Source organism: Pongo pygmaeus, chromosome 3 (assembly GCF_028885625.2).
Source record: "Pongo pygmaeus isolate AG05252 chromosome 3, NHGRI_mPonPyg2-v2.0_pri, whole genome shotgun sequence".
Lineage (NCBI taxonomy): Eukaryota > Metazoa > Chordata > Mammalia > Primates > Hominidae > Pongo > Pongo pygmaeus.
The window spans coordinates 179,923,317-179,946,832 of NC_072376.2; the positions used below are offsets into that span (position 1 = coordinate 179,923,317).

At 36.9% G+C, this 23,516-nt stretch overlaps 1 protein-coding gene across 4 annotated transcripts in view; it reads right to left on the reverse strand.

Annotated features, from left to right (window-relative positions):
* Nucleotides 1-23,516, reverse strand: part of SPOCK3 (SPARC (osteonectin), cwcv and kazal like domains proteoglycan 3) — a 499,153-nt gene that overhangs the window by 9,310 nt on the left and 466,327 nt on the right. For all 4 annotated transcript variants that reach the window (XM_054486169.2, XM_063664262.1, XM_054486170.2 and 1 more), the window contains one exon: nt 11,227-11,448. In XM_054486169.2, the coding sequence (XP_054342144.1) occupies nt 11,227-11,448 (222 nt within the window). The remainder of the gene's footprint in view (nt 1-11,226; nt 11,449-23,516) is intronic.

Below are 23,516 nucleotides of genomic sequence, written 5' to 3' on the forward strand. Positions count from 1 at the left end.
AAATGTAAAGAAAGAGAATCATTCCAAGATGGCCAAATAGGAACCGCTCCAGTCTATAGCTCCCAGTGTAAGCGACGCAGAAGATGGGTGATTTCTGCTTTTCCAATTGAGGTACCAGGTTCATCTCATTGGGACTGGTCAGAAAGTGGGTGCTGCCCACAGAATATGAGCAGAAGCAGGGCGGGGCATTGCCTCACCTGGGAAGTGCAATGGGTCGGGGAATTCCCTTTCCTAGCCAAGGGAAGCCGTGATAGACGGTACCCGGAAAATTGGGACACTCCTGCCCTGATACTGTGCTTTTCCAATGGTCTCAGCAAACAGCACACCAGGAGATTATATCCTGTGCCTGGCTTGGTGGGTCCCACGCCCATGGAGCTTTGCTCGCTGCTAGCACAGCAGTCAGAGATCCAACTGTGAGGCATCAGCGAGGCTGGGGGAGGGGCGCCTGCCATTGCTAAGGCTTGACTAGGTAAACAAAGCAGCCAGGGAGCTCGATCTGGGTGGAGCCCTTGGCAGCTCAAGGAGGCCTCCCTGCCTTTGTAGACTCCACCTCTGAGGGCAGGGCATAGCTGAACAAAAGGCAACAGAAACTTCTGCAGACTTAAACTTCCCTCTCTGACAGCTTTGAAGAGAGCAGTGGTTCTTCCAGCACGGAGTTTGAGATCTGAGAACAAACAGACTGCCTCCTCAAGTGGGTCCCTGACCCCCGAGTAGCCTAACTGGGAGACACCTCCCAATAGGGGCTGACTGACACCTCATACAGCCGAGTGCCCCTCTGAGACAAAGCTTCCAGAGGAAGGATCAGGCAGCAACATTTGCTGTTCTGCAATATTTACTGTTCTGCAGTCTCCACTGGTGATACCCAGGCAAACAGGGTCTGGAGTGGACCTCCAGAAAACTCCAACAGACCTGAAGCTGTGGGTCCTGACTGTTAGAAGGAAAACCAACAATCAGAAAGGAATAGCAGTAACATCAACAAAAAGGACATCCACACCAAAACCACATCTGTAGGTCACCATCATCAAAGACCAAAGGTAGATAAAACCACAAAGATGGGGAGAAACCAGAGCGCCTCTTCTCCTCTGAAGGAATGCAGCTCCTTGCCAGCAACGGAACAAAGCTGGATGGACAATGACTTTGACGAGTTGACAGAAGCAGACTTCAGAAGATCAGTAATAAGAAACTTTACCAAGATAAGGCAGGATATTCAAACCCATTGCAAGGAAGCTAAAAACTTTGAAAAAAGATTAGATGAATGGCTAACAGGAATAAACAGCATAGGGAAGACCTTAAGTGACCTGATGGAGCTGAAAACCATGGCACGAGAACTACGTGATGCATGCACAAGCTTTAGTAGCCGATTTGATCAAGTGGAAGAAAGGGTATCAGTGATTGAAGATCAAATGAATGAAATGAAGCAAGAAGACAAGTTTAGAGAAAAAAGAGGAAAAATAAATGAACAAAGCCTCCAAGAAATATGGGATTATGTGAAGAGACCAAATCTACGTTTGATTGGTGTACCTGAAAATGATGGGGAGAATGGAAACAAGTTGGAAAACACTATGCAGGATATTAACTGGGAGAACTTCCCCAACCTAGCAAGGTAGGCCAACATTCAAATTCAGGATATACAGAGAACACCACAAAGACACTCCTCAAGAAGAGCAACCCCAAGACACATAATTTTTAGATTCACCAAGGTGGAAATGAAGGAATAAATGTTAAGAGCAGCCAGAGAGAAAGGTCGGGTTACCCACAAAGGGAAGCCCATCAGACTAACAGCGGATCTCTCAGCAGAAACTCTAAAAGCCAGAAGAGAGTGGGGGCCAATATTCAACATTCTTAAAGAAAAGAATTTTCAACCCAGTATTTCATATCCAGCCAAACTAAGTTTCATAATTGAAGGAGAAATAAAATCCTTTACAGACAAGCAAATGCTGAGGGATTTTCTCACCACCAGGCCTGCCTTATAAGAGCTCCTGAAGGAAGCACTAAACATGGAAAGGAACAACCAGTACCAGCCACTGCAAAAACATGCCAAATTGTAAAGACCATTGACACTAGGAAGAAACTGAACTAATGGCAAAATAAGCAGCTAACATCACAATGACAGGATCAAATTCACATATAACAAATATTAACCTTAAATGTAAATGGGCTAAATGCCCCATGTAAAAGACACGGACTGGCAAATTGGATAAAGAGTCAAGACCCATCAGTGTGCTGTATTCAGGAGACCCATCTCATGTGCGGAGACACACATAGGCTCAAAATAAAGGGATGGAGGAAGATCTACCAAACAAATGTAAAACAAAAACAAAAGCAGGGGTTGCAATCCTAGTCTCTGATAAAACAGACTTTAAAACGACAAAGATCAAAAGAGATGAAGAAGGCCATTACATAATGGTAAAGGGATTAATTCAAGAAGAAGAGCTAACTATCCTAAATATATATGCACCGAATACAGAAGCACCCAGATTCATAAAGCAAGTCCTTAGAGGTCTACAAAGAGACTTAGACTCCCACACAATAATAATGGGAGACTTTAACACCCCATTGTCAACATTAGACAGATCAATGACACAGAAAGTTAACAAGGATATCCAGGACTTGACTCAGCTCTGCACCAAGCAGACCTAATAGACATCTACAGGACTCTTCACTCCAAATCAACAGAATATACATTCTTCTAAGAACGACATCATACTTATTCCAAAACTGACCACATAGTTGGAAGTAAAGCACTCCTCAGCAAATGTAAAAGAACAGAGATCATAACAAACTGTCTCTCAGACAACACTGCAATCAAATTAGAACTCAGGATTAAGAAACTCACTCAAAACCACACAACTACATGGAAACTGAACAACCTGCTCCTGAATGACTACTGGGTACATAACGAAATGAAGGCAGAAATAAAGATGTTCTTTGAAACCAATGAGAACAAAGACACAACATACCAGAATCTCTGGGACACATTTAAAGCAGTGTGGAGAGGGAAATTTATAGCACTAAATGCCCACAAGAGAAAGCAGGAAAGATCTAAAATTGACATCCTAACATCACAATTAAAGGAACTAGAGAAGCAAGAGCAAACACATTCAAAAGCTAGCAGAAGGCAAGAAATAACTAAGATCAGAGAAGAACTGAAGGAGATAAAGGCACAAAATCCCTTCAAAAAAATCAATGAATCCAGGAGCTGGTTTTTAAAAGGATCAACAAAATTGATAGACTGATAGTAAGACTAATAAAGAAGAAAAGAGAGAAGAATCAAATAGATGCAACAAAAAATGATAAAGGGGATATCACCACTCATCCCACAGAAATACAAACTACCATCAGAGAATACTATAAACACCTCTACACAAATAAACTAGAAAATCTAGAAGAAATGGATAAATTCCTCGACACATACACCCTCCCAAAACTAAACCAGGAAGAAGTTGAATCCCTGAATAGACCAATAAGAGGCTCTGAAATTGAGGCAATAATTAAGAGCCTACCAACCAAAAAAAGTCCAGGACCAGATGGATTCACAGCCGAATCCTATCAGAAGAACAAGGAGGAGCTGGTACCATTCCTTCTGAAACTATTCCAATCAATAGAAAAAGAGGGAATCATCCCTAACTCATTTTATGAGGTCAGCATCATCCTGATACCAAAGCCTGGCAGAGACACAGCAAAAAAAAGAGAATTTTAGACCAATATCCCTGATGAACATCGATGCAAAAATCCTCAATAAAATACTGGCAAACCGAATGCAGCAGCACATCAAAAAGCTTATCCACCACAATCAAGTTGGCTTCATCCCTGGGATGTAAGTCTGGTTCAACCTAAACAAATCAATAAATGTAATCCATCACAAAAACAGAACCAATGACAAAAACCGCATGATTATCTCAATAGCTGCAGAAAAGGCCTTTGACAAAAGTCAACAGCCCTTCATGCTAAAAACTCTCAATAAACTAGCTATTGATGGGACATATCTCAAAATAATAAGAGCTATTTATGACAAACCCACAGCCAATATCATACTGAATGGCCAAAAACTGGAAGCATTCCCTTTGAAAACTGGCACAAGACAGGGATGCCTTCTCTCACTACTCCTATTCAACATATTGTTGGAAGTTCTGGCCAGGGCAATCAGGCAGGAGAAGGAAATAAAGGATATTCAATTAGGAAAAGAGGAAGTCAAATTGTCCCTGTTTGCAGATGACATGATTGTATATTTAGAAAACCCCATCGTCTCAGCCCAAAATCCCCTTAAGCTGATAAGCAACTTCAGCAAAGTCTCAGGATACAAAATCAATGTGCAAAAATCACAAGCATTCTTATACACCAATAACAGACAAACAGAGAGCCAAATGATGAGTGAACTCCCATTCATAATTGCTTCAAAGAGAATAAAATACCTAGGAATCCAACTTATAAGGGATGTGAAGGACCTCTTCAAGGAGAACCACAAACCACTGCTCAATGAAATAAAAGAGGATACAAACAAATGGAAGAACATTCCATGCTCATGGATAGGAAGAACCAATATCATGAAAATGACCATACTGCCCAAGGTAATTTATAGATTCAATACCATCCACATCAAGCTACCAATGACTTTCTTCACAAAATTGGAAATAAATACTTTAAAGTTCATATGGAATCAAAAAAAGCCTGCATTGCCAAAACAATCCTAAGCCAAAAGAACAAAGCTGGAGGCATCACGCTACCTGACTTCATACTATGCTACACGGTTACAGTAACCAAAACCGCATGGTACTGGTACCAAGACAGAGATATAGACCAATGGAACAAAACAGAGCCCTCAGAAATAATACCACACATCTACAACCATCTGATCTTTGACAAACCTGACAAAAACAAGAAATGGGGAAAGGATTCTCTATTTAATAAATGGTGCTGGGAAAACTGGCTAGTCATATGTAGAAAGCTGAAACTGGATGCCTTCCTTACATCATATACAAAAATTAACTGAAGATGGATTAAAGACTTGAATGTTAGACCTGAAACCATAAAAACCCTAGAAGAAAACCTAGGCAATACCATTCAGGACATAGGCATGGGTAAGGACTTCATGTCTAAAACACCAAAAGCAATGGCAACAAAAGCCAAAATTGACAAATGGGATCTAATTAAACTTAAGAGCTTCTTCACAGCAAAAGAAACTTCCTTCAGAGTGAACAGGCAACCTATAGAATGGGAGAAAATTTTTGCAATCTACCCATCTGACAAAGGGCTAATATCCAGAATCCACAAAGAACTTAAACAAATTTATAAGAAAAAAATCAAACAACCCCATCAAAAAGTGGACAAAGGATATGAACAGACACTTTTCAAAAGAAGACATTTATGCCACCAACAGACACAGAAAAAAATGCTCATCAACAGTGGCCATCAGGGCAATGCAAATCAAAACCACAATGAGATACTATCTCACACCAGTTAGAATGGTGATCATTAAAGTCAGGAAACAACAGGTGCTGGAGAGGATGTGGAGAAATAGGAACACTTTTACACTGTTGGTGGGACTGTAAACTAGTTCAACCATTGTGGAAGACAGTGTAGTGATTCCTCAAGGATCTAGAACTAGAAATACCACTGGACCCAGCCATCCCATTACTGGGTATATACCCAAAGGATTGTAAATCATGCTACTATAAAGACACATGTGCACGTATGTTTATTACAGCACTACTCACAATAGCAAAGACTTGGAACCAACCCAAATGTCCATCAATGATAGAATGGTTTAAGAAAATGTGGCACATATACATCACGGAATACTATGCAGCCATAAAAAAGGATGAGTTCATGTCCTTTGTAGGGACGTGGATGAAGCTGAAAACTATCATTCTGAGCAAACTATCACAAAGACAGAATACCAAACACCACATATTCTCCCTCATAGGTGGGAATTGAACAATGAGAACACCTGGACACAGGATTGGGAACTTCACACACCAGGGCCTGTGGTGCGGTGGGGGGAGCAGGGAGGGATAGCATTAGGAGAAATACCTAATGTAGACGACGATTTTATGGGTGTAGCACACCAGCATGGCACATGTATACATATGTAACAAACCTGCACGTTGTGCACATATACCCTAGAACTTAAAGTATAATAAAAAATAAAATAAAATAAAAATAAAAAAATAAAATGTAAAGAAAAAGAAACCTGTTTGAAAATCTTGTATAATTATCATATTGTTCTATTTCATTTTGAAATTGATCCAATTGATCCCTTTGTTATTCCTGATAATCTTCTGAGTCTCTTATATTAAAGAATTAGGAATCATATTGCATAGATTTTATATAGACATTTAAAATTTTATAGCTCTCCAAATATGACATTTGAGAACTAAGAGGAAAGAGTCCAGCTGAAGTTTCAATATTATATTGAAAACAGTTCTTCTAGTTGCAATTGGCTAGTTATTGTAAAGCAGAAATAGGATTTCTAATGTTTACCTGAACATCCTCATGCATTTGAGTCTATACCTGAAAATCCACGTACATTTGATCGGAATTTTGATTAGTAACCTCAGAGAATATGCCTGACTACCAGTGTTACAAGCTCTGTGTAAGGGAACATTTTAGAATTTCAAGAAAATCATGACTGATTGGATTGTTCAAGTACATATAATATTTGATTTTAAACTATTTTCTTATTATTTATATGCCAGCTCTCTAAGTCTAGCCTTTAGGTATTCTTAGAGCACGTAACTGAGACTTCATCTATCATTTAAACTCAGTTGCAAAGAACTGATCTAGTTAAAAGAATAGTAACCTAACTAATTGCATTAAAGTTTGGACAGAATCAGACTATTAGGTCTACACAGGGTATGGACTAATAGGTCAGCTTAGGGTAGAGACATGGATTCATCTCGTAAGATGTATTCCCCCAATGTGTTTGCTACCAATGACATTGGCTTAAAACCAATGTGTTTTAAGTTTATGCTAAATTCTTATTTTATGTGCTTAAGAACTGCATGAGAATCACAAATTAATAAAGTATAAAATTTAATCAGAATTTTTTATTAACTGTTCTAAATCAATAGGGAAAAGAAGAATGAAAAAAAAAGAAGTTAAATTTCCAGATGTTGTTTGTTTTGAATATAAAATTGTTGATTGTTCTGCATTCTGAATTTAAAAACCCAAACCCCTACATTAGAATCATTGTATTAGGAATTGGTAATTTTCAATACAACAGTAACAATGCATTTTTATTTACCCATGAAATTTTGAACTAAAGAAAATGTAATTGGGATAAATAAATTTAAAATACTTATATGTTTCCAAGTTACTACAATACAAAGTATGTTTTCTATACTTGAAAGGAGTCATTTCTAAGAAATACTTGTTTTTAGCTGTCAAATATATATGGATAATATAGAGTCAAAACCAAAAAGAAAGTGGGCATTATGGAGGTTTGTGAATGAATCTTTAAGTTGGCAGCATATGGCTCACAGGCTGTGTACTGCACAACTCCAACAGGGTACCATCTACCTGAATTGCACTATCAATGGTGCCCTGAAGTTTTACAACAAGGCAGCCCTCTAGCAGTTTTTTAAGTAAGCCACTGCCCTTAATCACTTTTCTTCTCAATACGTTATTGGTCACGTAGCCTCTCATAGAATGAAATTTTTGAAATTCCTATGAATGAAGTGAATCTAATAAAGTTATACTTTTAAAACTTTATTAGATTCACTTCATTCATAGAAATTTCAAATATTCACAATTCCAAATCCTCCATATTTATTTCATTTAATAGGAAAACCATATCTTTTAAAATGAATGAATGAATTCCCCATGCACTACACTTTGATATCTCTTCCTGTTTATTAAATGTATACATAACCTCCAATAATGTCATTAATTTTCATTTCATTCCTGAGAAAAAACTGCATAAACTAGTTATTGGAAAAGGACTTGTTGATGTTATTCGTACTGAATAAGACTATCCAATAAGTTGCACTGATGATTCTATGGCATTTTATATATAATTACCTTGTTATTTCTGAAAGAATTACAAATATTTGAAGACAGAAATCAAGAAGTTTCATTTCAAATACCGGTTTATTCATGTACTCATTTCATAATGTGAAGTTATTGAATATGAATAAACTTCAGTCCTTAGCCATAAAATGGGAATACTTATACTTTCACAGGGCTATTTCAGTAATAATTTTATGTACACGAAAGACCAGGTGGAGCTGAATAAATGTTAGTTTTCTTTATCATTCCTTTATCTTACACAACAGTGTTTTCAATAGAATAGCAACTAATAAATGATTAACTTTTTAGAGTAAGTAAAAGTGGACATACTTTAATGAAAGCACATTCTTAACATGTAAGGTAGCTAAAATCCCAAATCAATATTCCTCCTACTCACTTTTTCAGGATTACTTAGAATAAAGAAAGAATTCTACAAATTACAACCATGTTCATTTTGTATTGCTTAATTGTCATGATTTTAGAAAATTAGCCACAGAAACAAATTTGTTTCTCAATTAAAATTAAAACATTTTTTTTTCCCTTGGAAAACTACAAATATTTCACTTGCTTGAAATTGTACATTCCTTTTGTTGTTGTTGTTGTTGAGGTAGGGTCTCACTCTGGTACTCTGTTGCCCAGGCTGGAGTGTAGAGGTGCCATCTCAACTCACTGCAACCTCCAACCTCCTCCTCCTGCCTCAGATCCCCAAGTAGCTAGGACTACAGGCGTGTACCACCAATCCTAGCTAATTTTTGTATTTTTTGTAGAGACAGGATCTCACCATGTTGCCCACGCTGCTCGGACTCCTGAGCTTATGCAATCCACCAGCCTTGGCCTCCCAAAGTGCCAGGATTACAGGCATGAGCAACTGTGCCCAGCTGAAATTTTTAACCTCATTTATTAAACTTTCAAAATTAACTTTAATTTTATAATGTGAAATTTATTTTTTAGAAAAACATCATTATTTTCCAGTTGTTTCTCCACACTATGCAACTGTAGTCTTCATTGCAGTTTTAAGTAAGCCTAGATTAAATAACCTCTCATTCCATCCTATTTTTGAGAGAGAGAGCACTCTATATATAGCAGCTATATATAGAGTAGCTATATATATATATATATATATATATATATATATATATATATATATATACACACATAAACACACACATATATATTTATAGCTACAGTAAACAAGAATTTCAGGAAAACATTCTTTTATAAGATGGAATATTTGAAAAAAATCAGCATATAAATTAATGGTTATTTTTTAATAAAATTACTTATTGAGCTAAAAGAATACATAAAAACAAAGTTGTATCATATCACTAGCATGCCTTCTCAGTTACCCTGAGAACTTTTATAACTTCTAGCAATTAAAGTAATGAAATGTTGGCTAAGAGTTTAGCCAAACCCTTCTAAGCATTAGAGAAATTGTATAAGCTCTTTTACTAGCTTAGGTACCATTTATTAAACTATTTCTGCTATGCATTAAATGATCTCAGAGAGCAAATCTTCATATGGCTATACAAAAATTAACACTTTGGGAGAATGCTGCTCTTTAAATGAAACAGATAACATAAAATTTTGCTATGGGAACTTTTTTTTTTTTTTGTATTTTATTTTTATTTTATTTTTTTTCTTTTATTATTATTATTATTATTATACTTTAGGTTTTATGGTACATGTGCGCAATGTGCAGGTAAGTTACATATGTATACATATGCCATGCTGGTGCGCTGCTATGGGGACCTTTAATCAATCCTGCAAATATTTGCTACAAAACCTAAGAATATTGTAAGATAAAAGTATTTATCTATTTCTGTAGATGAAGCATTCAGAGTTATTCAGAATATTTTAAATGTTTGTGTATAGACACCAAAAATATGCTACCATAACACCAAAAAATAAAAATAAAAAATTAAAATAACATTTGTCATCATAACAAAAGAGTACACGACTACGTGTATTTTTCTGGCAGTTTAGCTGGATTTACTACTTTTTATTATTTAAATTATTTAAATGTACACTTGTCATTAATACTAGGATGTAAGTTTTTTAGGAATATTTAACTTGAAAGCACATATGTAATGTAGCCAACAATGTGTGTTTGTGTGTGTAATAAATACTTTAATACAGTAAATGTATTTTTTAAACTTTGTTTATAGTGGTTTATAAATAGTTAAGTTACTGTACTCAACTAAAGCTTCTGTTGACTCACCACTAATCAATTTATGCATAATCACTTCATCCCTAATTACTGAACTATTACTAAATATGGAAAAGTAATTGAGATAATAAAATACCCCATATAATGTGCTGGTTTTCCTTATCAAAGACTGGTAATCATAGATATTGTAAAGTATCTTGTTCTTTCTCTTAGTTGTCAAGAATTTAAAAAAGCATTGACAATAGCAGGCTTTACCACATTAATTCCCATGGTATTTTCCTAAATTAACATCAACATTACACTTATCATTGTTTCTTTAGTTTCTCAAAACTTTATCATAATGTGAGTTTCTTGTTTTTTTCCCTATACATACTTAATACAAATTATCATTCAATTGATTCCATAAGCCTGATTCCAATTTTACATTATGTTTACATTTCCTAATATAGAAAGATGCATAAAGAATTAGTGTCATTCCAACTTTTCACTTACCTCACCTCCTCCTTAGTATTAAGACACTTTTTTCTGCTAGTGAATTTTATAAAAGGTAGTAAGCTATTTTGAAAAGTTTGAAAGACTAAATCGTTTTAAAAATCACATGAGTAAAAATAACTTTATGGTGAATGCTCTGGTTCATTCAACTAATTTAATAAGATCACAAAATAGAACATTAAAACTCCACAGTATAGTGATAAAAACCCATTTATTTTACATTGTGGGCAAAGCAGATAGCAAATTAATTTTAATGATTACTTTTAATATCTATGTTCTTAATATCGCTATGTGCTTTTTGGTGGCTCATAATGGAAACTATAATGTAGTGCATTAATACAAAATATTAATTACTATTTTTCATCTTATTTAGCATGTGTTGTATCTCTGGCAGAGTTATTTGTTCAACATGCTTCTTATTTGCTCTTTCATTAAACACTTGAATTACAAAAACATATACAAAATGAATGAGCATAGTGTACTGTTTTATTTTCTGAAAAAATAAGTAAAATTTGACATGCAGGTCAACTATTTGCATCTGTAAGGGTCTCATCTTTTACCTTGCTGTCTCTGGAAGCAGTAGCACCATTCATTGTTAGATATTAAACTGTCCTTGTATGTGTCACAAGAATTGAAGAATGCCTTGGTACACTGTTCATTCTTATCAAGGTAAATGCTTCTGAGCTCTGACTGGTCCAATAGCAGGTCATAGTTTGTATCAAGTCTGTTAAACATCCAGCCAAGTGAGTCCTTGCAAATTGGCAAGATGCTGGTATCAAATCCTAAAGGCAAAAAAAGAAAATGACTAGTTAAATATGAAAGACACCATTAGCAGAAAGCAAAATAAGTCAACATAGCAGGTAGCTAGTGTAGGACATCTAATGAATAGTTAGAGAAGTAGAGCATTAAATTCATCATGAGTAATTTGTTTCAAATTAAAGTGGATATAGTAGTATCTACATTTCAGGATAGTTGTGAGAATTAATTAACCAGAAAGCATTTGGTACTAATTAGTCATTCGTGCAATGGCAGTTACTATTATAATTATATATTATTTATATTACTTTACTGATCAAGCGTCTTTGAATAAACAGTATATCATGATAAATGTCTCATTAGATATATGTAAATACTATTTAAAAATATCCTATGAACAAAAAATAAAATTTATATTTATTCACAGAACTGAAAATATGATCTTAAAAGCATACTTTACACAAAATAAGTAATGACTTTAATAATTCCCTATATCTTGGTAGGATTATGGTGACTGTGCTATTTCACATAAACCTGTTGACCAGAGAAAGAATAATCATCATGTAATTTACACAGCTACTTGGTCTCCTGCTTCCCTCAAGGAAATTTTACAAATGCAAATGTGTTATTATGGGAGGCCAGATGGTGCACTGGATAGAGCTGGTATAGAGAATGACGGAACTGGGTTTGTATTCAAGCTACACACTACTCTATACCCCTGGTAAGCTGCAGACCTCACGAACCTCAGTTTCCTAAATAGCATCAGATGCAATGTCAGTGTTTTGAACTATTTTAAAAATTTGCTTTCAACAATTCTTATTTTTAGGGATTCAGTGAGCTCTCATATGTATGTTGCTTATCTAGTTGTTGTTTAATTTTCTGTTTTCTACTCATTACAAGTGAAAGTAAACTAATAACTCAGTTACTTGCATGGAAAAGAGGATGTATTGGAGACATGGGGACTTATGAAAACAGTACCAAAAAGATGTAATCTTCAACAACAGGGTTTGAAGAGTAGTTTAAACATTTCTGAGTGCAATTCTCTCAGATTTTGTAGCTAATTTTATGTTCTAGTAATACAAAATCTATTTTGATAGTTTTTTCTTTTTATATTTTGAGTTATAAAAATAATAGAAATAAAAATATAGATACTTAGGATTAAAAATTAAATAGGAGATTTGGGGGCTTGAAAAATTTACAATTTCACAAGCTTTTGGGAATTTATTATTTTTCAGAAGATATTTAATGCTTATATCTGTGAATCACAATATTAGAAAATGGGAACACAAAGGTAAAAGAGGTATTTCTGGCATTTTCATAAAAGTATAAAGAATTTCAGTGTTTTTTGTTGTTGTTTAAATTCTCTTTGTAAAATTGTTTATAGAATCAAAACAGAGTTATCTCACTCAAACAAACAGTAAACATGAATTCCTTATTTCCTATTTTCTGTGCAAGCGCTCACCTTGGTTCTGGAAATTAAAGGTTAAAAATGTAGATTAGGTCCCTATTACCTTGAAGCAAATTTTTAAAACAGTATATTTTGAGATATTGGTTTAAACTATTCTAATTACCAGAAGTTGCCAAATGCCCAGGGATTACATGAATAAAGCAAACTTGGTGTGAGATTTCTGGTACGCCTTTGATCCAAAGTATACAAGGGTCTGCATAGAGAAACGGCCATATCATTCCAAAATGAATATCTGTTATCTACTTTATGGCTGGCAGGAAAAGAACACTGGGGAAAGAGAGTTGGGTACAGCCAAACAGATGAAAGACAAAAAGTTCTCTGGGATTCAACCAATTCTGAAAGCTCAGACTCAGTTTGGAGGATGCAGAAGTAGATGAGATATGTACTACAGGGTTTTGTAGGTTGAAGGAACAGCCCAGAGAAACTGAGCAGAATACCAGGAGCTAGGAATTCACCAGTTAGGGTTTTCTGTCTGGAGACTATATGCAACATTCTAAATAGAATGTCTAGAGATGAAACATACAATAAATGAAATGAAATATATGCCGGATGGTATTAAAAGCACATTGGACACTTCAGAAGAACAAACATCCTTGAAACTGAAGACATATGAAAGACATTATCCAAAATAAAGCACATAGGAGAAAGAATATGAAAAAGAAAAACCAATCATGAGCCTTATTGAACCGTGGGACTATGTCACTTGCCTTAACATATCAGCAATTGGGGTCTCAGAAGAATACTCGAAGTGTGGGGGTTCAGAAAATTATATGAAGAAATAATGACTTACAACTTTTTTAATTTGATAACAATTACAAATACAGATACACAAAGTACAATTAACATCAAGTAGCAGAAAGAAAGAAAACCAAACTAAAGCATACCATAAACAAATTGGTGAAAACCAGCATCAAAAAGAAAAAAAAAAACTTTAAAAGTAGCCAGACAAATACTGAAACAGGAGAAATTCTGCACAGAGAAACAAAGAAGAGAATGGCAGCAAGCTTCTCCTCAGAGGCTATGAAGCCCAGAAGACAATGGAAAATTTCTAAAGTGCTTAAACAAAGAAAAAGCCATACCTAGCAAAATTATCTTTCAAAAATTAAGCTAAAAGAAAGACCTTCTAAAAACAATGTAAAGCTGAAAGATTTCAAGAGTTACAACTCTTGAAATATAATAATGTAATAATGACAGAGAATGTAATAATACGACAGAGAATGTAATAATACCAGATGGAAATTTGGATCTACATACATAAATGAAGAGGGCCACAAATGCTACATATGTAGGTAAACAGAAAATTTTTTTCCTTTCATTTTAATCACTTTAAAAGCTAATGAGTTGTTTAGAGCAAAAACCATAACAAAGTACTGTGGAGTATACAACACAGGTAGAATTAAAATGTATGAAACTAATAGCACAAAATGTGTGTGTGCTAGGGTAGGGAGGGAAGTGTATTCTGGTAAGTTTCTTACAGCATATGTAAAGTGTTACAATATTATTTGAAGGTACATTGTGATAAGTTAATGATGTATACTATAAACCCCAGAGCAAACACCAAAAAGTAAAATATAGTTAATTAACTATGTTAGTTTGGTATTGCTGCTGTAACAGATGACCACGAAATTTAATATCTTAAGTAGCATCAATTCATTATTTCATAATTCTGTAAGCTGAAAGTCCAACAGAGATCTCAAAACACTATAATCAAGGTATCTGCCGTTCTTTTCTTGGGGCCATAGCAAAGAATCTGTTTCTTTTTTCAGTGGGGTTACTGGCAAGATTTAGTTATTTGAAGTTATAGTATTGGGGACCTTGATGGCTACCAGTGGAGGACAATTTCCACCTAGCCAGCATCCATATTTCTAGGCTTGTGGTCTCTTTCCTCATCTTCAAAGCCATTTCTTCCACTTCCTTTTCCATCTCATTTCTTTTTCAATACAGGAGAGAAAAGATGTCCACTTTCTTATTTTTTATACTTCAAGTTCTAGGGTACACGTGCACAACGTGCAGGTTTGTTACATATGTATACATGTACCATGTTGGTGTGCTGCACCCATTAACTCATCATATACATTGGGTATATCTCCTAATGCTTTCCCTCCCCACTCCCCCCACCCTACAACAGGCCCCGGTGTGTGATGTTCCCCTTCCTGTGTCCAAGTGTTCTCATTGTTCAATTCCCACCTATGAGTGAGAATATGCGGTGCTTGGTTTTTTGTTCTTGTGATAGTTTGCTGAGAATGATGGTTTCCACCTTCATCCATGTCCCTACAAAGGAAATGAACTCATCATTTTTTATGGCGGCATAGTATCCCATGGTGTATATGTGCCACATTTTCTTAATCCAGTCTATATTGATGGACATTTGGGTTGGTTCCAAGTCTTTGCTATTGTGAATAGTGCTTCAATAAACATACATGTGCATGTGCCTTTATAGCAGCATGATTTATAATCCTTTGGGTATATACCCAGTAATGGGATGGCTGGGTCAAATGGTATTTCTAGTTCTAGATCTTAGAGAAATCACCACACTGCCTTCCACAATGGTTGAACTAGTTTACAGTCCCACCAACAGTGTAAAAGCATTCTTATTTCTCCACATCCTCTCCAGCACCTGTTGTTTCCTGACTTTGTAATGATCACCATTGTAACTGGTGTGAGATGGCATCTCATTGTGGTTTTGATTTGCATTTCTCTGATGGTCAGTGATGATGAGAATTTTTTCATGTGTCTGTTGGCTGCATAAATGTCTTCTTCTGAGAAGTGTCTGTTCATATCCTTTACCCACTTTTCGATGGGGTTGTTTATTTTTTTCTTGTAAATTTGTTTGAGTTGTTTGTAGATTCTGGATATTAGCCCTTTGTCAGATGAGTAGATTACAAAAATTTTCTCCCATTCTATAGGTTGCCTATTCACTCTGATGGTAGTTTCTTTTGCTGTGCAGAAGCTCTTTAGTTTACTGAAGTTGCTTATCAGCTTAAGGAGATTTTGGGCTGAGACAATGGGGTTTTCTAGATATACAATCATGTCATCTGCAAACAGGGACAATTTCACTTCCTCTTTTCCTAATTGAATACCCTTTATTTCCTTCTCCTGCCTAATTGTCCTGGCCAGAACTTCCAACACTATGTTGAATAGGAGTGGTGAGAGAGGGTATCCCTGTCTTTTGCCAGTTTTCAAAGGGAAGTCTCAGGATACAAAATCAATGTACAAAAATAACAAGCATTCTTATACACCAATAACAGACAAACAGAGAGCCAAATCATGAGTGAACTCCCATTCATAATTGCTTCAAAGAGAATAAAATACCTAGGAATCCAGCTTACAAGGGACATGAAGGACCTCTTCAAGGAGAACTACAAACCACTGCTCAATGAAATAACAGAGGATACAAACAAATGGAAGAACATTCCATGCTCATGGATAGGAAGAATCAATATCATAAAAATGGCCATACTGCCCAAGGTAATTTATAGATTCAATACCATCCCCATCAAGCTACCAATGACTTTCTTCACAGAATTGCAAAAAAACTACTTTAAAGTTCATATGGAACCAAAAAAGAGCCCGCATTGCCAAGACAATCCTAAGCCAAAAGAACAAAGCTGGAGGCATCACGCTACCTGACTTCATACTATACTACAAGGCTACAGTAACCAAAACAGCATGGTACTTGTACCAAGACAGAGATATAGACCAATGGAACAAAACAGAGCCCTCAGAAATAATACCACACATCTACAACCATCTGATCTTTGACAAAGCTGACAAAAACAAGAAATGCAGAAAGGATTCCCTTTTACATAAATGGTGCTGGGAAAACTGGTTAGCCACATGTAGAAAGCTGAAACTGTATCCCTTCCTTACATCTTATACAAAAATTAATTCAAGATGGATTAAAGACTTAAATGTTAGACCTAAAACCATAAAAACCCTAGAAGAAAACCTAGGCAATACCATTCAGGACATAGGCATGGGCAAGGACTTCATGTCTAAAACACCAAAAGCAATGGCAACAAAAGCCAAAATTGACAAATGGGATCTAATTCAACTAAAGAGCTTCTGCACAGCAATAGAAACCACCATCAGAGTGAACAGGCAACCTACAGAATGGGAGAAAATTTTCGCAACCTACTCATCTGACAAAGGGCTAATATCCAGAATCTACAATGAACTCCAACAGATTTACAAGAAAAAAACAAACAACCCCATCAAAAAGTGGGCGAAGGATATGAACAGACACTTCTCAGAAGAAGACATTTATGCAGCCAAAAGACACATGAAAAAATGCTCATCAACACTGGCCATCAGAGAAATGCAAATCAAAACCACAATGAGATACCATCTCACACCACTTAGAATGGCAATCATTAAAAAGTCAGGAAACAACAGGTGCTGGAGAGGATGTGGAGAAATAGGAACACTTCTGCACTGTTGGTGGGAGTGTAAACTAGTTCAACCATTGTGGAAGTCAGTGTGGCGATTTCTTAGGGATCTAGAACTAGAAATACCATTTGACCCAGCCATCCCATTACTGGGTATATACCCAAAGGACTATAAATCATGCTGCTATAAAGACACACACACGTATGTTTATTGCGGCACTATTCACAATAGCGAAGACTCGGAACCAACCCAAATGTCCAACAATGATAGACTGGATTAAGAAAATGCGGCACATATATACCGTGGAATACTATGCAGCCATAAAAAATGATGAGTTTATGTCCTTTGTAGGGACATGGATGAAATTGGAAATCATCATTCTCAGTAAACTATCTCAAGAACAAAAAACCAAACACCGCATATTCTCACTCATAGGTGGGAATTGAACAATGAGAATACTTGGACACAGGAAGGGGAATATCACACTCTGGGGACTGTTGTGGGGTGGGGGGATGGGAGAGGGATAGCTTTAGGAGATATACCTAATGGTAAATGATGAGTTAATGAGTACAGCACATCAACAAGGCACATATACACATATGTAACTAACCTGCACATTGTGCACAGGTACCCTAAAACTTAAAGTATAATAATAATAAAATTTAAAAAGAAAAGAGAAAAAAAAAAAAAGAATCTCTTTAGTTTAATTAGATCCCATTTGTCAATTTTGGCTTTTGTTGCCATTGCTTTTGGTGTTTTAGACATGAAGTCCTTGCCCATGCCTATGTCCTGAATGGTATTGCCTAGGTTTTCTTCTAGGGTTTTTACAGTTTTAGGTCTAACATTTAAGTCTTTAATCCATCTTGAATTAATTTTTGTATAAGATGTAAGGAAGGGATACAGTTTCAGCTTTCTACATGTGGCTAACCAGTTTTCCCAGCACCATTTATGTAAAAGGGAATCCTTTCCCCATTTCTTGTTTTTGTCAGCTTTGTCAAAGATCAGATGGTTGTAGATGTGTGGTATTATTTCTGAGGGCTCTGTTTTGTTCCATTGGTCTATATCTCTGTCTTGGTACAAGTACCATGCTGTTTTGGTTACTGTAGTCTTGTAGTATAGTATGAATTCAGGTAGTGTGATGCCTCCAGCTTTGTTCTTTTGGCTTAGGATTGTCTTGGCAATGCGGGCTCTTTTTTGGTTCCATATGAACTTTAAAGTAGTTTTTTCCAATTCTGTGAAGAAAGTCATTGGTAGCTTGATGGGGATGGTATTGAATCTATAAATTACCTTGGGCAGTATGGCCATTTTTATGATATTGATTCTTCCTATCCATGAGCATGGAATGTTCTTCCATTTGTTTGTATCCTCTTTTATTTTGTTAAGCAGTGGTTTGTTGTTCTCCTTGAGGAGGTCCTTCACATCCCTTTTAAGTTGGATTCCTAGGTATTTTATTCTCTTTGAAGCAATTATGAATGGGAGTTCACTCATCATTTGGCTCTCTGTTTGTCTGTTATTGGTGTGTAAGAATGCTTGCAGTTTTTGCACATTGATTTTGTATCCTGATACTTTGCTGAAGTTGCTTATCAGCTTAAGGAGATTTTGGGCTGAGATGATGGGGTTTTCTAAATATACAATCATGTCATCTGCAAACAGGGACAATTTGACTTCCTCTTTTCTTGATTGAATATCCTTCATTTCTTTCTTCTGCCTGATTGCCCTGGCCTGAACTTCCAACACTATGTTGAATATGAGTGGTGAGAGAGGGCATCCCTGTCTTGTGCCAGTTTTCAAAGGGAATGCTTCCAGTTTTTGGCCATTCAGTATAATATTGGCTCTTGGTGTGTCATAAATAGCTCTTAATATTTTGAGATACATCCCATCAATACCTAATTTATTGAGAGTTTTTAGCATGAAGGGCTGCTGAATTTTGTCAAAGTCCTTTTCTACATCTATTGAGATAATCATGTGGTTTTGTCTTTGGTTTTGTTTATATGCTGTATTACATTTATTGATTTGCATATGTTGAACCAGCCTTGCATCCCAGGGATGAAGCCAACTTGATTGTGGTGGATAAGCTTTTTGATGTGCTGCCGGATTCGGTTTGCCAGTATTTTATTGAGGATTTTTGCATCAATGTTCATCAGCGATATTGGTCGAAAATTCTCTTTTTTTGCTGTGTCTCTGCCAGGCTTTGGTATCACAATGATGCTGGCCTCATAAAATGAGTTAGGGAGGATTCCTTCTTTTTCTATTGATTGGAATAGTTTCAGAAGGAATGGTACCAGCTCCTCCTTGTTCTTCTGATAGAATTCAGCTGTGAATCCGTCTGGTCCTGGACTTTTTTTGGTTGGTAGGCTCTTAATTATTACCTCAATTTCAGAGCCTGTTATTGGTGTATTCAGGGATTCAACTTCTTCCTGGTTTAGTCTTGGGAGAGTGTATTTGTTGAGGAATTTATCCATTTCTTCTAGATTTTCTAGTTTATTTGTGTAGAGGTGTTTATAGTATTCTCTGATGGTAGTTTGTATTTCTGTGGGATGAGTGGTGATATCCCCTTTATCATTTTTTATTGTGTCTATTTGATTCTTCTCTGTTTTTTTCTTTATTAGTCTTGCTAGCATGTCTATTTGATTCTTCTCTGTTTTCTTCTTTATTAGTCTTGCTAGCAGTCTATAAATTTTGTTGATCTTTTCAAAGAACCAGCTCCTGGATTCATTGATTTTTTGAAGGGTTTTTTGTGTCTCTCTCTCCATCAGTTCTGCTCTGATCTTAGTTAGTTCTTGCCTTCTGCTAGCTTTTGAATGTGTTTGCTCTTGCTTCTCTGGTTCTTTTAATTTTGGTGTTAGTGTATCCATTTTAGATCTTTCCTGCTTTCTCTTGTGGGCATTTAGTGCTATAAATTTCCCTCTCCACACTGCTTTAAATGTGTCCCAGAGATTCTGGTATGTTGTGTCTTTGTTCTCATTGGTTTCAAAGAACATCTTTATTTCTGCCTTCATTTCGTTATGTACCCAGTAGTCATTCAGGAGCAGGTTGTTCAGTTTCCATGCAGTTGTGTGGTTTTGAGTGAGTTTCTTAATCCTGAGTTCTAATTTGACTGCACTGTGGTCTGAGAGACACTTTGTTATAATTTCTGTTCTTTTACATTTGCTGAGGAATGCTTTCCTTCCAATTATGTGGTCAATTTTGGAATAAGTGCAATGTGGTGCTGAGACCAATGTATGTTCTATTGATTTGGGATGGAGAGTTCTGTAGATGTCTATTAGGTCTGCTTGGTGCAGAGTTGAGTTCAATTCCTGGATATCCTTGTTAACTTCCTATGTCGTTGATCTGTCTAATGTTGACAGTGTGGTGTTAAAGTCTCCCATTATTATTGTGTGGGAGTCTAAGTCTCTTTGTAGATCTCTAAGGACTTGCTTTATGAATCTGGGTCCTCCTGTTTTGGGTGCATATGTATTTAAGATAGTTAGCTCTTTTTGTTGAATTGATCCCTTTACCATTATGTAACAGCCTTCTTTTTCTCTTTTGATCTTTGTTGGTTTAAAGTCTGTTTTATCAGAGACTAGGCTTGCAACCCCTGCTTTTTTTTGTTTTACATTTGTTTGGTAGATCTTCCTCCATCCCTTTATTTTGAGCCTATGTGTGTCTCTGCATGTGAGATGGGTCTCCTGAATACAGTACACTGATGGGTCTTGACTCTTTATCCAATTTGCCAGTCTGTGTCTTTTAATTGGAGCATTTAGCCCATTTACATTTAAGATTAATATTGTTATGTGTGAAATTGATCCTGTCATTATGATGTTAGCTGTTTATTTTGCTCGTTAGTTGATGCAGTTTCTTCCTAGCATCGATGGTCTTTACAATTTGTCATGTTTTTGCAGTGGCTGGTACCGATTGTTCCTTCCATGTTTAGTGCTTCCTTCAGGAGCTCTTGTAGGGCAGGCCTGGTGGTGACAAAATCTCTCAGCATTTGCTTGTCTGTAAAGGATTTTATTTCTCCTTCACTTATGAAGCTTAGTTTGGCTGGATATGAAATTCTGGTTCAAAATTCTTTCCCCACTGTCTTCTGGCTTGTAGAGTTTCTGCCAAGAGATCTGCTGTTAGTCTGATGGGTTTCCCTTTGTGGGTAACCCAACCTTTCTCTCTGGCTGCCCTTAACATTTTTTCCTTCATTTCAACTTTGATGAATCTGACAATTATATATCTTGGAGTTGCTCTTCTCGAGGATTATCTTTGTGGCGTTCTCTGTATTTCCTGAATTGGAATGTTGGCCTGCCTTGCTAGGTTGGGGAAATTCTCCTGCATAATATCCTGCAGAGTGTTTTCCAACTTGGTTCCATTCTCCCCATCACTTTCAGGTACACCAGTCAGACGTAAATTTCGTCTTTTCACATAGTCCCATATTTGTTGGAGGCTTTGTTCATTTCTTTTTACCCTTTTTTCTCCAAGCTTCTCTTCTCACTTCATTTCATTCATTTGATCTTCCATCACTGATACCCTTTCTTCCAGTTGATTGAATCAGCTACTGAAGCTTGTGCATTCATCATGTAGTTCTCGTGCCATGGTTTTCAGCTGTATCAGGTGATTTAAGGACTTGTCTACAGTGGTTATTCTAGTTAGCCATTTGTCTAATGTTTTTTCAAGGTTTTTAGCTTCTTTGTGTTGGGTTCGAACTTCCTCTTTTAGCTCGGAGAAGTTTGAATGTCTGAAGCCGTCTTCTCTCAACTCGTCAAAGTCATTCTCTGTGCAGCTTTCTTCCATTGCTGGGGAGGAGCTGCGTTCCTTTGGAGGGGGAGAGGTGCTCTGATTTTTAGAATTTTCACCTTTCCTGCTCTGTTTTTTCCCCATCTTTGTGGTTTTATCTACCTTTGGTCTTTGATGATGGTGACGTACAGATGGGGTTTTGGTGTGGATGTCCTTTCCGTTTGTTAGTTTTCCTTGTAACAGTCAGGACCCTCAGCTGCAGGTATGTTGGAGTTTGCTGGAGGTCCACTCCAGAACTTGTTTGCCTGGGTCTGCAAACAGACCAGCAGAGGCTGCAGAACAGTGAATACTGCTGAACAGCAAATGTTCCTGCCTGATCGTTCCTCTGGAAGCTTCATCTCAGAGGGGTACCCAGCCCTGTGAGGTGTCAGTCTGTCCCTACTGGGGGATGCCTCCCAGTTAGGATACTCGGGGGTCAGGGACCCACTTGAGGATGCAGTCTGTCCATTCTCAGATCTTGAGCTGCGTGCTGGGAGAACCACTGCTTTCTTCAAAGCTGTCAGACAGGGACATTTAAGTCTGCAGAGGTTTCTGCTGCCTTTTGTTCAGCTATGCCCTGCCCCCAGAGGTGGAGTCTACAGAGGCAGTCAGGCCTCCTTGAGCAGCAGTGGGCTCTACCCAGATGGAGCTTCCTAGCAGCTTTCTTTACCTACTCAAGCCTCAGCAATGGCATGCGCCCCTCCCCCAGCCTTGCTGCTGTCTTGCAGTTCGATCTCAGACTGCTGTGCTAGCAATGAGTGAGGCTCCGTGGGCTTGGTACCCTCTGAGCCATGCACGGGATATAATCTCCTGGTGTGCCGTTTGCTAAGACCATTGGAAAAGCACAGTATTAGGGTGAGAGTGACCCAATTTTCCAGGTGCCATCTGTCACCCCTTCCCTCTTCTAGGAAGGGGAATTCCCTGACCCCTTTCACTTCCCTGGTGAGGTGATGCCTCACCCTGCTTCAGCTCACACTGGTGGGCTGCACTTACTGTCCTGCCCCCATTGTCCGATGAGCCCCAGTGAGATGAACCTGGTACCTCAGTTGGAAATGCAGAAATCACCCATCTTCTGTGTCGCTCACGCTGGGAGCTATAGACTGGAGCTGTTCCTATTTGGCCATCTTGGAACCACGCCCAAGATATCCACTTTTAAGAATGGATTTGATTAGATAGGACCTATCCAGATAATCCAGGATAATCCCCTTATTTAAAGGTCAGGTGATTCATAACTTTAATTCCATCTGCAATCTTAGTTCCACTTGCCATGTAATATAACAGGCCCAGAGATTAGAATGTGAACATCTTTGAGAAGTCATTATTTGCCTCCCATCTAAACCAATTGTGGAGCTGAAATGCGAATCATGAAAAAATATAAAACTGATATGTCTAATTGAAAATAAGGCAAGATAAGAGAAAAAGAAAAAGAAAATAACAGCAATAAAATAAAATAATACCAAGATGAAAGTTTTAAACACAACCGTATTGACAATC